The sequence below is a fragment of the Xenopus laevis genome, chromosome 5L, assembly GCF_017654675.1.
Source record: "Xenopus laevis strain J_2021 chromosome 5L, Xenopus_laevis_v10.1, whole genome shotgun sequence".
NCBI lineage: Eukaryota > Metazoa > Chordata > Amphibia > Anura > Pipidae > Xenopus > Xenopus laevis.
Window position 1 is genome coordinate 12519113 of NC_054379.1, and position 15376 is coordinate 12534488.

At 40.5% G+C, this 15376-nt stretch overlaps 1 protein-coding gene across 5 annotated transcripts in view; it reads left to right on the forward strand.

Annotated features, from left to right (window-relative positions):
* The window catches only part of prox1.L (prospero homeobox 1 L homeolog), a 54819-nt gene extending 43714 nt beyond the window's left edge, over positions 1-11105 (forward strand). For 4 of the 5 annotated variants that reach the window (XM_041562127.1, XM_041562129.1, XM_041562128.1 and 1 more), the window contains one exon: positions 10561-11105. In XM_041562127.1, the coding sequence (XP_041418061.1) occupies positions 10561-10746 (186 nt within the window). In that variant the 3' untranslated portion in view covers positions 10747-11105. 5 annotated transcript variants of the gene reach the window in all.
* The last annotated feature ends 4271 nt before the right edge of the window (positions 11106-15376 follow it).

Here is a 15376-nt window from a genome sequence, read left to right on the forward strand (position 1 = left end):
AGTGTGTTTGTCCAGCTTTTGCTGTAGATGTAAGCAGAATGTTTGAAGGCCAAAGAGCTGGTTGCAACACACTGACCCGTTCAGTAACCAACTTTATCTGGCTGAGAAAGCTCAGTTCTGTTTGACAAAGTGCCTTGCCAACTGGTTTACCTTGTCACGGACCTTTAGCTCACAGATTATTGATTATCTCTGTGTCTGAATTCTGCCCCTGAATTCAAAGGACTGCTTGTTTTTTATTCTAAAGGGAGTCTGTCGCCGGAACAAAAAATGTGTTACTTGTGCTTGGCCTGTAATATCAAATGCTGGGAAGAAACATAAGGCTAATCCCACACTGGGCAAATCAGCCCCTATGCTGCAATTAGCTCTATACCTTGCCTGTACCTGGGTCAACGCAATATTCCGGGTGCAGGCAAGGTAAGTGGCTAATTGCACCGTAGGGGCTGATTCTCGGCATGTAAGTTTCAGCCTAGTGTAGCATTATCCTTAGGAGAGCTATTTACAAGCTGCATGGCAGGGTGCAAAGTGCAAAAAATTGGTGTAATCCCTCAATTTTTGAACCCTGCCTTCCAAAGACCTGCAGCCACCTCCATGAATGCAACATTACCTGTGTTTTGGAGCATTGTGTTCATAAGTTCCTGCAAGTTAGGGAGCAGTGATGCCATGTATTTACTGCCTGCTAATAATGTGTTGGTTGACCTGAAACCCATCGTGACCCTTGGGTTGACCGTCGGATTTGGGTTGGAATTTAGCCAACCATTCCTGGTTGGGGTTGGGTTTGGGTCAAACTGGGGAAATACACTCCTCCACTGCTCCAGAAGATTTTGTGTCTTGAAACCTAGAGGCGTGTACAGAAGTAATGTACAGAGTGAGAAGACATGGGTACAGGTTGGGTGCAGGTCCTCCAATGGCAACATTTTGCTGCAGTTTAAGGTTCTGCAGGTTAGGGTTGGGTGCAGATTGAGTTTTTCCTGACTTGCACATCACTACTGCCCGACCTATATCAAGTATTATAGACAGGGCTGACCTTAACCTGCCGATGCTGCACTCTGAACCTCACTCTGGGTTTTTTATCTAGACAGACCCTGGACAGAGGCACCGCTTAATGCTCTTGCGCTTCTGCTCAGGATCTTAGGGCTCAGCCCTTCTATTGTCTCCCATTACAGCCTGCAAGTAGTGATGGGCGAATAAATTTGCCAGGTACAAATTTGCAGCGGATTTCTACATTTCATCACCAGCGAATACATTTGCGATACTGCGGTGAAAATTCACTGGTGAAAAATCCCCCGCAAAAAAAATTGCCGCGCTTCAGTATAGTCGCTTGCATAAAATTGTCACGCGTCAAAATTATTTTGACGCCCATTGATTTCAATGCTTTTCTCCAATTTTTTGCCATTTCACGAATTTTTCGTTATATTTGCCAATTTTTCAGCGAAGAGAAACGGCACAGATCCGCCCATCACTACCTGCCAGCTGAACAAAGGACACAGTTTACTAAACCTTATGTTTTCAAAAGTGACCATTTTTCATTACATTTTTAATACAGAGAGAGACTAGTAAAATTTAAATAGAATAGAATGTTTCACTGTATTCACTGTACTTAGGCTGCCGCCCCATATATATAACGGAATGTAATAATCCCAATGGGGGATTTTATGTCACATGAGCTTTAAGCATTCTCTATCACAACCATAAAACAGAATATTTATTTTCCTGATTGTTGCATTCATATTGCACATATATATATATAAAGAAGCTAGAACACATCGGACTTATGCAGAAAAAAAGGTTTTTATTTTAACAGAAAAAAAACTAACGTTTGGGCTAGAGAAAGGCTAGGGAGCTAGCCGAAACATTCGTTTTTTTCTGTTAAAATAAAAATATTTTTTTCTGCATAAGTCCTGTGTGTTCTAGCTTCTTTTGAGACATATATATATATATTAGAAATTCTTCATGGACTGCATTATAAACAGCAATGCAAATTCCCTTAAAAACTGTGTTTTATTTAAAATGTTGTCCAATCAGTATGGCATCTTCATTTTTTCCACGAATGCAATTATGTAAAGAAGGAATGTCTTGTTCACACAATGAATTATGTCCACCTGCATTAATCTTTTTGCAATAAACAAAACACACATAGAAATAAGGTCTATTTCCTGGTTGATGCTGGGAGTTGCAAAATAACCGCTACAGGGTCACAGGTTGGACATTTCTTGACCTGGATATTTTAATCTTTAACAAATGTAAACAAGTCGGGAAATGATGATATCTCATTGGAACCCCCCCCCCCCCAGAGTGAATGTTTCACATTTTTCAGGGGTAGCTGAGAAGGAAAAATATTGCTAAAATGTAGCAACTAACATTTGTGGCATTCTGAAGGCCATTCTGAAGTTAACCGTCATAATTGCAGATACAAATAGTGGTTATACAATATATGAGTGATACTCAGAGTTCTCTGTATAACTCAGCCTGCAGCCTTGTGCCTTTATATGGTCACAGAACAACCCCTCAGTGACTTCTAATATCCTTATCATTTACAGTAGGGGGTACATTATCCCTTATAATACATGAGTGATACTCAGAGTTCCCTGTATAACTCAGCCTGTAGCCTTGTGCCTTTATATGGTCACAGAACAACCACTCAGTGACTTCTAATATCCTTATCATTTACAGTAGGGGGTACATTATCCCTTATAATACATGAGTGATACTCAGAGTTCCCTGTATAACTCAGCCTGCAGCCTTGTGCCTTTATATGGTCACAGAACAACCCCTCAGTGACTTCTAATATCCTTATCATTTACAGTAGGGGGTACAGTATCCCTTATAATACATGAGTGATACTCAGAGTTCCCTGTATAACTCAGCCTGCAGCCTTGTGCCTTTATATGGTCACAGAACAACCCCTCAGTGACTTCTAATATCCTTATCATTTACAGTAGGGGGTACAGTATCCCTTATAATACATGAGTGATACTCAGAGTTCCCTGTATAATTCAGCCTGCAGCCTTGTGCCTTTATATGGTCACAGAACAACCCCTCAGTGACTTCTAATATCCTTATCATTTACAGTAGGGGGTACATTATCCCTTATAATACATGAGTGATACTCACAGTTCCCTGTATGACTCAGCCTGCAGCCTTGTGCCTTTATATGGTCACAGAACAACCCCTCAGTGACTTCTAATATCCTTATCATTTACAGTAGGGGGTACAGTATCCCTTATGAGTGATACTCAGAGTTCCCTGTATAACTCAGCCTGCAGCCTTGTGTCTTTATGTGGTCACAGAACCCCTTATCTAATATCCTTATTCTAATATCCTTATTAATTACAGTAGGGGGTACATTATCCCATGTAACAGCACTCATGCGTATGGTATGAGTTTTGCAGCTGTTCCTCTCTGCCTGTGGCTGAAGGCTAATGATAGAGGAGAGGTGGATAATTCTTTTTTTCCAAGCTTTTCACTGGATGAGCCTGATCATATCTAGACAAGTCCAGCAGAAGACAACATGTGCCTTGGCTATCAGGAGGTTGATTTCTCCTCAGTCAATATTGACTGGACAAACAGCAGGGGTAGGAAAGTTTGTTCAGAGGAATCATGTGCACACAAGGGTGAATGAATTCTCGGTAAAGCACTTGAACTGGCCGGGTCCTTTCCTCAAGTATCATGTTTTTTAGACTTTAGATCTTTATGGAAAGCTGACCTAAAACTATACATCTCATCTGTACATTAGTTCTGTATGGCTAATTTGACTCTACGGAGCCATACGAATTGTATTTTATGCCTCTTGCTCAGTTCTTATGAGTGGTTCCTCACAGCAGAAGGGTACACCTAGGTGCCCATGGACCAAAAAAGTTCAGGTGGGAACAGGTGACTAAGTTGCTGTAGGTGCAATTAACTCTGGGTATGTCCTACTACAACTGCAAGGCATAGAGCAATTGGTGGTGCCAATGTGGGCCCCATGGCTTTACCCAACCACCATGGCAAGGCTTCCTTTGATAGGCTGCACTGAAACATATTGAGGTGCAGCCATCACTGGTGGTCATGCACTGGGTGACCTTTAAGGTATCCAACCAAAAAGCTCAGCTAAATATCATGTGAATCGGTCATCCATTGGGAGGGCCAAATATAGTTGTTCCATTATGTCGTAGTGATAGATGAATGATTGGATCTAAGAGGAATTGAGGACACGGGATTGGAGTGATCTGCACCCCGCCCACCATGAGTTGCATGCTCAGATAGTTTGGTGGTATGGTCAATAATACCTAAACTGCTGGACCATCTCTGAGCACAGTTTAAGGGTCCCCCAGTGTACCCCAAAACCATATGTGAACTCGATACAACATGTTGCACAGAAACAGTGTATGCCTTGCTGATCTAACCCAGCCAATCATAAAGCAACTGAAATCATTGTCTTGTTGCTAAGGAAATTTGTGCCATAACAACCAGAGAATAATGTAAAAACTGAAGAGATTCTGGGCAAAATGTCAAATTGCCTTCTTATTATCCAATTAAAGGGTAAATCCCCTTAAAACCCCAAGTCCTGCTCTATCTGACTTCACATGTCCCTTATAGGGATTCTAGCGAGATGTGAAATCTTCCCCCCTTTCATATACAGGGAGCTAGTTGCAACTGTCATTCTGCACCCCACCCCAAACTGACAGATAAAAGCCACGCACTGCAGATTCTGGAATTTCTCCTTGGCTTAAAGGCTGCATAGGGGATGCTGGGAATTGTAGTGCCACCACATCTGGAAGGCTGCAAGATGCCAATTCCCTGCTGTTGCCAAAGGCAAAATAAAAAAAAAACTTTCCTAATTACCTAAATTGGAAGAGTAGCCCAGAATGGCTTGCCGTCGGCACACAAAGCTAGCCGGGGGGCATAAGGATTCAGAGTTAAAGAGGCTTCTCTTTTTTTTTTGGAGTTATGTTTTGTTTTGTGAATCAGAGTAGTAAAAGCCATCTGAAATATTCATGTTGAATTGTCTGAGAAGCAGTTTCTGTTTTATTTACTGCACAGTAGAACAGCCTCAGTGGATTAGTTGGACAATACCCGTAACAAAAGCCCAACAGCTGATGCATGTGATGTTAGGAGGTGACAAAACAGTTAAAGTATGCTTTTGGCTACGGCCAGGCAGTCAGCAGATGCAGACAAAAGGATTTGTGACAAGAATAACTCTCTCTCTCTCTCCAAGCTGAGCAGTCAAGAGTATCCAAAATACCAATACCCTTTTCTCCTTCACATTGTCTTCTGCTTACCGTCAGCATTTCATTGTCCTTTTATAGTAAAGAAATCATAAACTCCAACATTCCTAGGAAAACTCACCCAAAGTCCACCTTAAACCTGATTTGTAGTTTATTATCACTGATATAGTAGGGAGAGATGGTGTCTATTGTAACAGTGGATAATAGTCTCTGGGAAGAGAGTGTGACTGTGGGATAGCAGGTATAGTAGGGAGAGATGGTGTCTATAGTAACAGTGGGATAATAGTCTCTGGGAAGGGAGTGTGACTGTGGGATAGCAGGTATAGTAGGGAGAGATGGTGCCTATAGTAACAGTGGATAATAGTCTCTGGGAAGGGAGTGTGACTGTGGGATAGCAGGTATAGTAGGGAGAGATGGTGCCTATAGTAACAGTGGGATAATAGTCTCTGGGAAGGAACTGTGACTGTGAGATAGCAGGTATAGTAGGGAGAGATGGTGCCTATAGTAACAGTGGATAATAGTCTCTGGGAAGGGAGTGTGACTGTGGGATAGCAGGTATAGTAGGGAGAGATGGTGTCTATAGTAACAGTGGGATAATAGTCTCTGGGAAGGGAGTGCGACTGTGGGATAACAGGTATAGTAGGGAGAGATGGTGTCTATAGTAACAGTGGGATAATAGTCTCTGGTAAGGGAGTGTGACTGTGGGATAGCAGGTATAGTAGGGAGAGATGGTGCCTATAGTAACAGTGGATAATAGTCTCTGGGAAGGGAGTGTGACTGTGGGATAGCAGGTATAGTAGGGAGAGATGTGTCTATAGTAACAGTGGGATAATAGTCTCTGGGAAGGGAGTATGACTGTGGGATAGCAGGTATAGTAGGGAGAGATGGTGTCTATAGTAACAGTGGGTAATAGTCTCTGGGAAGGGAGTGTGACTGTGGGATAGCAGGTATAGTAGGGAGAGATGGTGTCTATAGTAACAGTAGGATAATAGTCTCTGGGAAGGGAGTGTGACTGTGGGATAGCAGGTATAGTAGGGAGAGATGGTGCCTATAGTAAGAGTGGATAATAGTCTCTGGGAAGGGAGTGTGACTGTGGGATAGCAGGTATAGTAGGGAGAGATGGTGTCTATAGTAACAGTAGGATAATAGTCTCTGGGAAGGGAGTGTGACTGTGGGATAGCAGGTATAGTAGGGAGAGATGGTGCCTATAGTAAGAGTGGATAATAGTCTCTGGGAAGGGAGTGTGACTGTGGGATAGCAGGTATAGTAGGGAGAGATGGTGTCTATAGTAACAGTGGATAATAGTCTCTGGGAAGGGAGTGTGACTGTGGGATAGCAGGTATAGTAGGGAGAGATGGTGCCTATAGTAACAGTGGGATAATAGTCTCTGGGAAGGGAGTATGACTGTGGGATAGCAGGTATAGTAGGGAGAGATGGTGTCTATAGTAACAGTGGATAATAGTCTCTGGGAAGGGAGTGTGACTGTGGGATAGCAGGTATAGTAGGGAGAGATGGTGCCTATAGTAACAGTGGGTAATAGTCTCTGGGAAGAAGAATGAGTACAATATTTAGAAATAGAGAATGCTCATCACAGATAGCAGGAGCATCAGGCTTCCACTTAACCTTAGTAAATCCCCGTCTATTCTCCGTGACATTCGTAGGACTGGCAAGAAGAGAGCTTGGCAAGACAGGGCCCGAGAGCGCTAACAGTGACCGCTAACCTTGCTACGTCCTGACACTTATGATGAGTATCTCAGGACACAGAAGGCAGACAGGATGCTATGTCAGGCTTTTATTATGTGCTGCAGATGCCGGGGACAGTCCATTTCATAAAACAAATCATCCTTGAAGGTAAAGCCAGTGAGAAGAGGAGAAAAGGGGGATCTTTGCTGCATTAGTCCAGCCCTGCACAATTCTATAGGCCTCCCTCCCACCGCCATATCCCATAGTCCTGCCCTGTATTAGAATATATATATCTATTCTGCGTGAATTTATGATTTCCAGGAATAAGGTCAAATCTGTCCTTGGTCTTGGTGCTCATTAAGGCTTTTGTTATTTAATATTATTCACGGAACAATCCTCCTTACATAAATAGCGGTTGCCATACTGCTTGCCTCCCATTACTAAAATGACCCATATTTACTAAAAGGCACTAAGTTTGCCCAGGAGCAGTAACCCATAGCAACCAATAAGATGTTTGCTTTTAGACAGGAGACCAGTAAATGCTACCTGCTGATTGGTTGCTATGGGATGCTGCACCTGGGAAAACTTAGTGCCCTTCTTCCTTCTCATTAAATAAACCCAATGGGCTGGTTTTGCTTCCAATAAGGATTAATTATATCTTAGTTGGGATCAAGGACAAGCTACTGTTTTATTATCACAGAGAAAGTTTTAAAAATTTGATTATAATGGAGTTTATTGGAGACGGCCTTTCCATAATTCAGAACTTTATGGGTAACGGGTTCCCAGATAACGGATCCCCTACCTGTATAAGATTTTTTTTTTCCTTAACTCTGCAATGGAGATGGTTAATCCTATAGAACTTGGCTGCACTCTGGAGCTGTCATAGAGAACTAACAGGGCTGTTTTTTACTGCACAGGGTCTCCTGTGATTAATATATTTATATCCAGAGGGATTCTGGGACTTGTAGTTCAACAACAACCAAGCTGCTTTCCCCAGCTTTCCTGCATTGCCAGAGCCCCCTATCCTTGCAGCCGACATGGCTTTTTCTGTTTTGCCGGTGGCCCTCTGGGGTCTTTGTGTTTATGATCATTTGTTCGGAGACCCTCAGCAAACAGACCTGAAAGGCATATTAACAATAACACGGCGCTCACGTTAAATATTCATGTTTAATAGCCGCGCATAAGCAACTCCCCGGTGCCGCCAATGTTTTCTAGAGCCTCATTCTCTCTCCCATAAAAACCTGTTAGTGCACAATCAGAGAGAGCAATGTGCCAGTGCAGAGGAGGCATAAACTTTTTATTCGTTCCCTTCCTAATGATACTTTGCCAGCTGATACCTCTATGAAGAGTTCATAGATATGTGCCTGGGCCTCGCCCAGAATGCCTTGCAGTTATATACAGTAGAACCCCCGCTTTACGCTTGTCAGGGAACCAGGAAAAAATGATGGAAAATCCAGGAAAATGTGTTAAAGTAACTTTTTCTTCAAGTTCTGAAAGGATAAAAGCACAGGAGCGAGTTTTACACTGAGATACAATATTAAGGGGCAGATTTATCAAGGGTAAAAGTGAAAATTCTATATTAAAAAAATCAAATTTCAAGCTATTTTTGTGAACTTTGACAAAATTCGGTTTGAATTTGAAAAAAATTAGGCTATTTGAATATCGAAATTTATCATGTACTGTCTTTTTAAAACTTCGACCATTCGCCGTCTAAAACCTGCCAAATTGCTGTTTTAGCCTATGGGGGACCTCCTAGAACCTATTTGGAGTCATTTGGTGGACTTTGAATAATCTCCAAAACTTCAATTTTGTTATATATTTCAATCGCTCTTTTTTTCATTTGAATTTCGAAGTTATGGGAGTTCAAAAAAACTCCCATTACTTCGACATTCGACCCTTGATAAATCTGTCCCTTACTGTGTTAATAACAAGGGTTAAACATTGCAGCGTTAGGGGCAGATTTATCAAGGGTCGAATTTAGAGTTCATGGGATTTTTGAAAAACTCCCATGAACTAGAAATTCGACTTAAATCCGACCAACTGCAATTTATTATGAAAATCACATTTTTCAAACTCAGGTGAATGGGATCGACCCGCAAACTTAAATCGAAATCTCTGAAAAAAACACGATTTTCAGGAAGGCTGCAAACAACTCCAGGACATCCCCCATTGGCTAAAACAGCAATTCAGGAGTTTAAGGTGGCGAATAGTTAAATTTGAATTCTTAAAGGGCCAGTACATGAATAATTTCGAAAATCAGAATCAAATTTTTTTTTAACAACTCAAATCGAATTTTAACTATTCCCTAGTAGAATTTCAATAAAAAAAACATCCTAATTTGAATTTCAAAATTCGAAATTTGAATTTTCACTTCAACCCTTGATAAATCTGCCCCTAAATGTTACACTATGGGGGGCATGTGCAAGTCTCTCTGTCAGTCACATACAAAACCTAAAGCAATAAGTGATTGGTGCAGGACTGTATAAGGGGCAGACTCATTGCAATTGACCATTTACAGGCACAACCATGGCAAAATATACATCTGGCTAGTATTTTATACCTCTTTATATCACAAATAATAACATTTATAGAGTAAAAAAAAGCAGTTTTTGGGAACTTCAGGACTTAAAATCAGGGAAATGCATCCATTGAAATGCCTTATAAATTGGTGGGATCCCAAATAAAAAAAGTAAAATTCGGGTTAACAAAATCAAGGTACTTAAAATGAAGGTTTCACTGTAAATATATATATATAATACACAAAAGCCATGAATATCCTGTAAATTATATCCTTATAAACGGTGAGTTCTGATGTCATCAGTTATAAACGGTGAGTTCTGATGTCATTTCTGTCACATGACTCACTGAAATTTGTGTATTATAATAAATAAAGTACCCCCAGTTGCAAAACATGAGGATATTAGAAGTTACCTTGGAGTTCCATGACTTGTATAAAAACACTCGGCCTTCTGCCTCGTGTTTTTATATGGTCATGAAACTCCTCGGTAACTTATAATATCCTTATATTTTACAAAAGGGGGTACTTTATTCACTATATAATACACAAAAGCCATGAATATCCTGTAAATTATATCCTTATAAACGGTGAGTAGTGATGTCATCAGTTATAAACGGTGAGTAGTGATGTCATTTCTGTCACATGACTCACTAAAATATGTGTATTATAATAAATAAAGTACCCCCAGTTGTAAAATATGAGGATATTAGAAGTTACCTCGGAGTTCCATGACCTGTATAAAAACACTCGGCCTTCGGCCTCGTGTTTTTATATGGTCATGAGACTCCTCGGTAACTAATAATATCCTTATATTTTACAAGAGGGGGTACTTTATTCACTATATATTGTATCCTGAGTCTTTCCTCGCTCCATACACAGCAATGAACTCTGGCCAAAAAAGGGGCCAAAAGATTCGGAGCCTTCACTGGTTTAACTTCCTTTTCAAAGAGGAATATGTGGCATTAAATATCTCTATAAATAACCTCTTTAAATACATATGACAATAGACGTCTGCCATAATTAGAATATGCAGGTGCTGGATAAGCCCTCTCCTTGCTAGCAAAGAACCGTCTCAATCCTACCCCCCCCCCTTTGAAGAAGGCCGGACTTGAAACCAAAAACGTTATTAATGCCATTGTCTCGTTGTTTCAGCAGGTTCCGGAGAGATTCCTAGAAGTGGCTCAGATCACGTTACGAGAGTTTTTCAATGCCATTATCGCAGGCAAAGACGTTGATCCTTCTTGGAAGAAGGCCATCTACAAGGTCATCTGCAAGCTGGACAGCGAGGTCCCGGATATCTTCCGGTCGCCCAACTGCCTTCAGGAACTTCTTCACGAGTAGATGAATTCCGCAGGCTGGAGCTGAATGTATGGAAAGTACATTTCCCAGCACCTCTCACGTGCAGGGTCTACGTGTGCGTGTAAGTGCAGATGGGATGTGTACGTGCATACGAACTGTGCAATCTCTTTTCTTTTATTTAATACCATTTCTTTTTCCAAGTAGAAAATTAACTGGATATTCTCCCTTGCCCAGATAACTGGGAGGGGAGATTCTTTTACATGTAAATATTATGGGATAAAAAAAAAAATCAATATTATTATTATTATTATTATTATAATTATTATCCTTCGGCGAGTTTCCAATATGCTTTTCCCTTGTTTTGTAACTGTTGGTAACATTGATTAGTGGATCAGGGGCGGCCTTTGGGTTGTGCGACCCCATCAACTGGATATTCTGTATAAACACTTGAAAAACACAAATTACAGTAAAATGTATATTGTATTTTTTTTTTTTTAATCTCTGCCCTATGTATGCACTGAAGGCTAGGCATGGCCCATGTTTTAAGCAGATTGTGGGAACAATGTACTATATAGACAATGCTTCAGTTTTGGACTGGTCCTCCTGGGGCCCATCAGAGAACCTGCCATTAAAGGTTTTTTCTATAGATCTAGAGTGAAATAATAAAGGGCTGATGGAGACCGGCCTTTGGCTGAGGCCCACAAGGAGATACTCTGGAACCCTGAAAAGCCAGTCTGACCCAGCACTGCTTTATCTCATTGCCAAGGGGCATCCAATGCACTATTTGGCACACTAAGGAGCAGATTTATCAAGGGTTGAATTGAAAATTTGAAATTCGATTTTTTGGTTTTTTTTGTGGTCAAACGTTTTTGAAAATTTATCATACTCTGGCCCTTTAAGAACTCAAATTCGACTATTCGCCACCTAAAACCTGCCTAATTGCTGTTGAAGTCAATGGGAGACGTCCAGGGTTCAATTTGGAGATGTTTGCAGCCTTCCTGACTTTCGAGTTTTTAAAACTCGAATCAAATTCGATTCGAGATATTGGGTCAACCCCATCTGAGTTTAAAAAATTTGATTTTATTAATAAATTTCGGTTCATGGGAGTTTATGGAAGTTTTAAAAAACTCCCATGAATTCGAAATTCGACCCTTGATAAATGTGCCTCTATGTATCCGAAAGGCCGGCCCTGCTCTAGACACTGGATTTATTAAACCTGTTCATTTCCATTTACCTAAAAAAAAAAAATTCGAAAAAAAAAAGGTGGGTTTGAAGGAAAAACATAGCCCATGTTAATATTAATTTACAATATTTGTATATAAGTAATGGTGCAGGATTACCAGATTACTGGCATGTGTAATAAGGAGCAAAAGGGGGGGGGATGTTACCTCTTTGGTAAAACCTAGTGATGGGCAAATTTGTCCTGAAAAATTAGCAAATTTCCCACGAAATTCGCAAAAAAATTTGCAAAACGCATTGGTCAAGATTATTTTGACGTGCGTCAATTTCAATGCCCACTTCAATTTTTATACGCGCGCTTATTTTGTCCAAATGCATTAACGTCAATGGGCGTCCGAATAATCTTGACGCGTGACAATTTTTATGTGCACGACTATTCTGACGCGGCAAATTTTCGCAGCAGTTTTGGGAATTTATTCGTTGGCGGTGCAACTTGGAAATTTGCGTCTGCCGAATTTATTCGCCCATCACTAGTAAAACCAATTCAGTTTGAAATCAATTCATATTTTTTTTTAAACGACAGGCCGTTCTGGTAACCCTAAAACTAGCGCTGTCGACTTATTGAAAGCCAGGAGGGTTGTGTAATGTTTTAAATACATCTCAATACCTCTGTCGCTGATGAAAGCGGGAAAATTTAATAAAAGTCATGAGCTAAATACGATTACAAAAAAAAAAAAACAATTTTACATTGTTGAAATGTACAATTTCCTTTTTTTAATTTGGGAGTTTTCATAGGATAATTGCTTTTATTATAGTCTCCCAAAAGTCTGTAACTGGTTGGGCCCAAAGAGTTAATTTTTAAATGGGGGTAGGCGAGGTTGTCTTTGTTAAAGGGTATTTTGCTGGGGAAGAGAATTCATAGCACAAATCTACTGATAGGGGCAGAAGGCACAATAAAGGAGGGTAGAACTGGAGTCGGGCTGATAGGATTCTTTCCTTTGCCGGGGAGGTTAGAGAGGGAGACAGGTGTTTCTGTCCTTTCATTACGGCCGGTTTCAGGTGCACCCTTTAAAGGTGACACTACGGGAGAACCGATGGGGAAGATTTCTCCAACTGGAATATCATTTCCCATTGCTCGTGACTGAAAGACCAGACTGTGTCTGAGATAAAGGTTGTGAGAAGGGACAATGCACAAATTACGGGAAAAAAAAAACCTCCAGGGAAGGGGAGGTCTTAATCACTGTGAAGATTTATTACAACCCTCGTTATCACTGGAACGTTTATTTGAACCCTAAACTGAAGGAGATCGTTTGCTGCTAGCCCCCTCCCAAAGGTGCTATATTCCCACGCATTGTGCCGCAATGGGATCACACGGGCACCCAGGGGATGAAGGGGTTAAAATGACCACTGAATATCCATATTTATTGTATGCCGTATATATATATATATATATATAGGCTATTTTATTCAATTCCCCACCATTTTCATAGAGTAGAAATAAAGGGGGTTGGCAATGTATGGAAGTTGCAGGGGCTTTTCTCTAAGGGGCACTCCTAAAACCCTACCCTATTGGGAATAATAAACTTGCATATTCTTTCTTTTAAATCTCTCTTTTTCATGGCACAGAGTGGGCACACTATAGCCTTAATTATTCGGTAGACGTAAAGATTTTCGGCAGGTCCCTATTCTTCAGCAGTAGCTGATATTGATTGACTGGAACCTTGACATCCCGCATGAAGGTACTTTCATAATTAGGGAACTCGCAGCCAATGAGAGATTTAGGATAGGTTCTGTTTTGGCTTGGGTGTGCTAGACTTTGAGCTTCTATGTAACTAGATAGAAGACTGATCTACGTATCATTCAAACCTATGGCTCTGCAAGGCAGTAAATGAACATTGGCCATGCCAAGCATCCAATCACAGTGCAGATAAAAGGCCATCCAATTTGAAGCCCTATGAAGTCCCACCAGGAACCTAGTGGTGTCCAAAGTCCAGCAGAGCCATTTGCAGAAGTACCAATGATCATAATGTCTGATAGCTCAAGGCCGTAGACTTGTGATGAGATAATATAACCCTATAACTGCCACCTATCACAATGAAAAACATTCCATCGCTGCCACACTATCAGAGCACTTACTGGAGTAAAACAAATTCTCTAGCAGTTTAATAACAGCAATCACCGGATTAGATTCCCTTCTTGTTTCTATCAAAACCCCTAAATAGGCCAAGACTGAGCCATAAATAAAACAATTTCCATTTAGAGAAATCCTTGGCTGGATGAGATTACTTTAGGTGGAAAACAACTTTGTCTCTTTTATGAAGCTCTTTGGATACATAATGTATTTTTTTTTTTCCTAATGGAATAATGTTTGATATCGTATTTATACCACTGGAAACAAATAAACGGAATCAGAGAGCGCCGAGAAGAATTAGGATGCATTTTCGAGTTCCATTAGATGATTCCTCTAGTGTTCAGGCAATTTTATTCGTCAGTAGTCCTTTTAAAAATGTAACTTTTTGTGAAACTTATGAAAGGAATTTTTTCAGTACAGATACGCACTTTAGCGCCGTTGCTGATAGGGATGTCAAAAAACTGTTTTTAGTCAAGTATAAAAATAATACTTTGGTCCATTTTGGACCCTAAGATAATGAAGAAGAACTGCAGGATTGTAGTTGTTTGTAAGCCCAAAACAAATGAATATGCTATAGAAAGCCATAGGACCGAAGCCTTCAGCCCTAAAAGATGAAATAATATTATATATTGAAAAATAGACTGAAGGCATCCGCTACAAAGACATTGTTATGCCTAATTGGAGTGAGAACACTCAAGAAAACACAGATTCCGTTTGTCAAAATGACTGCTGTCTCGGCAACCCCCTGCCTGGTTTTGACATGCCAAAATATTTGAAACTGTAAATCTTGTCTCTTTAGTAAACGTTCCCTTATTTGCCTTTTCAATGAGAATAACCTCCCCCCATTTAACTTGATCGCCTCAATTTCCCGTTTTGACTTTGAAGAGAGGGAGAGCGGGTCCGCGTGACTACTTGCCTAACCTGATCTCCGCTTGCTCATTGACGACAATTTCTGCTGAGATATAGAAACGTATGAAAGCAATTATTGTCAGCACAATGCCTTAAAAGAAAAAAAAAAACCTGCTGACATCAAATTAACCAGGACAATCCTATGAAATCCTGTTATTATTCCCCAGCATTGACAGTGTCTATGCACTATAGAGGCAGCCCGCTATTTCCTAGGATACAGAGCCAATAGTTGTATTTAGGTAGCAGAGTTCATATATTTGCTAATATTCCTCCACTTAACAACTATTTTTTTATTCCATTTGTACAAATACAAAGGATCAAATGGAATAAAGGACAAAAGACTTCTTCTAACTCACTTCTAGTCTTCCCCACAGACATCAGTCAAGACTTAAACCATGGGACAAGTTTTCAATATAAATTCAATCTAGCCCTGTGTCTTTAAATTGGATTAAG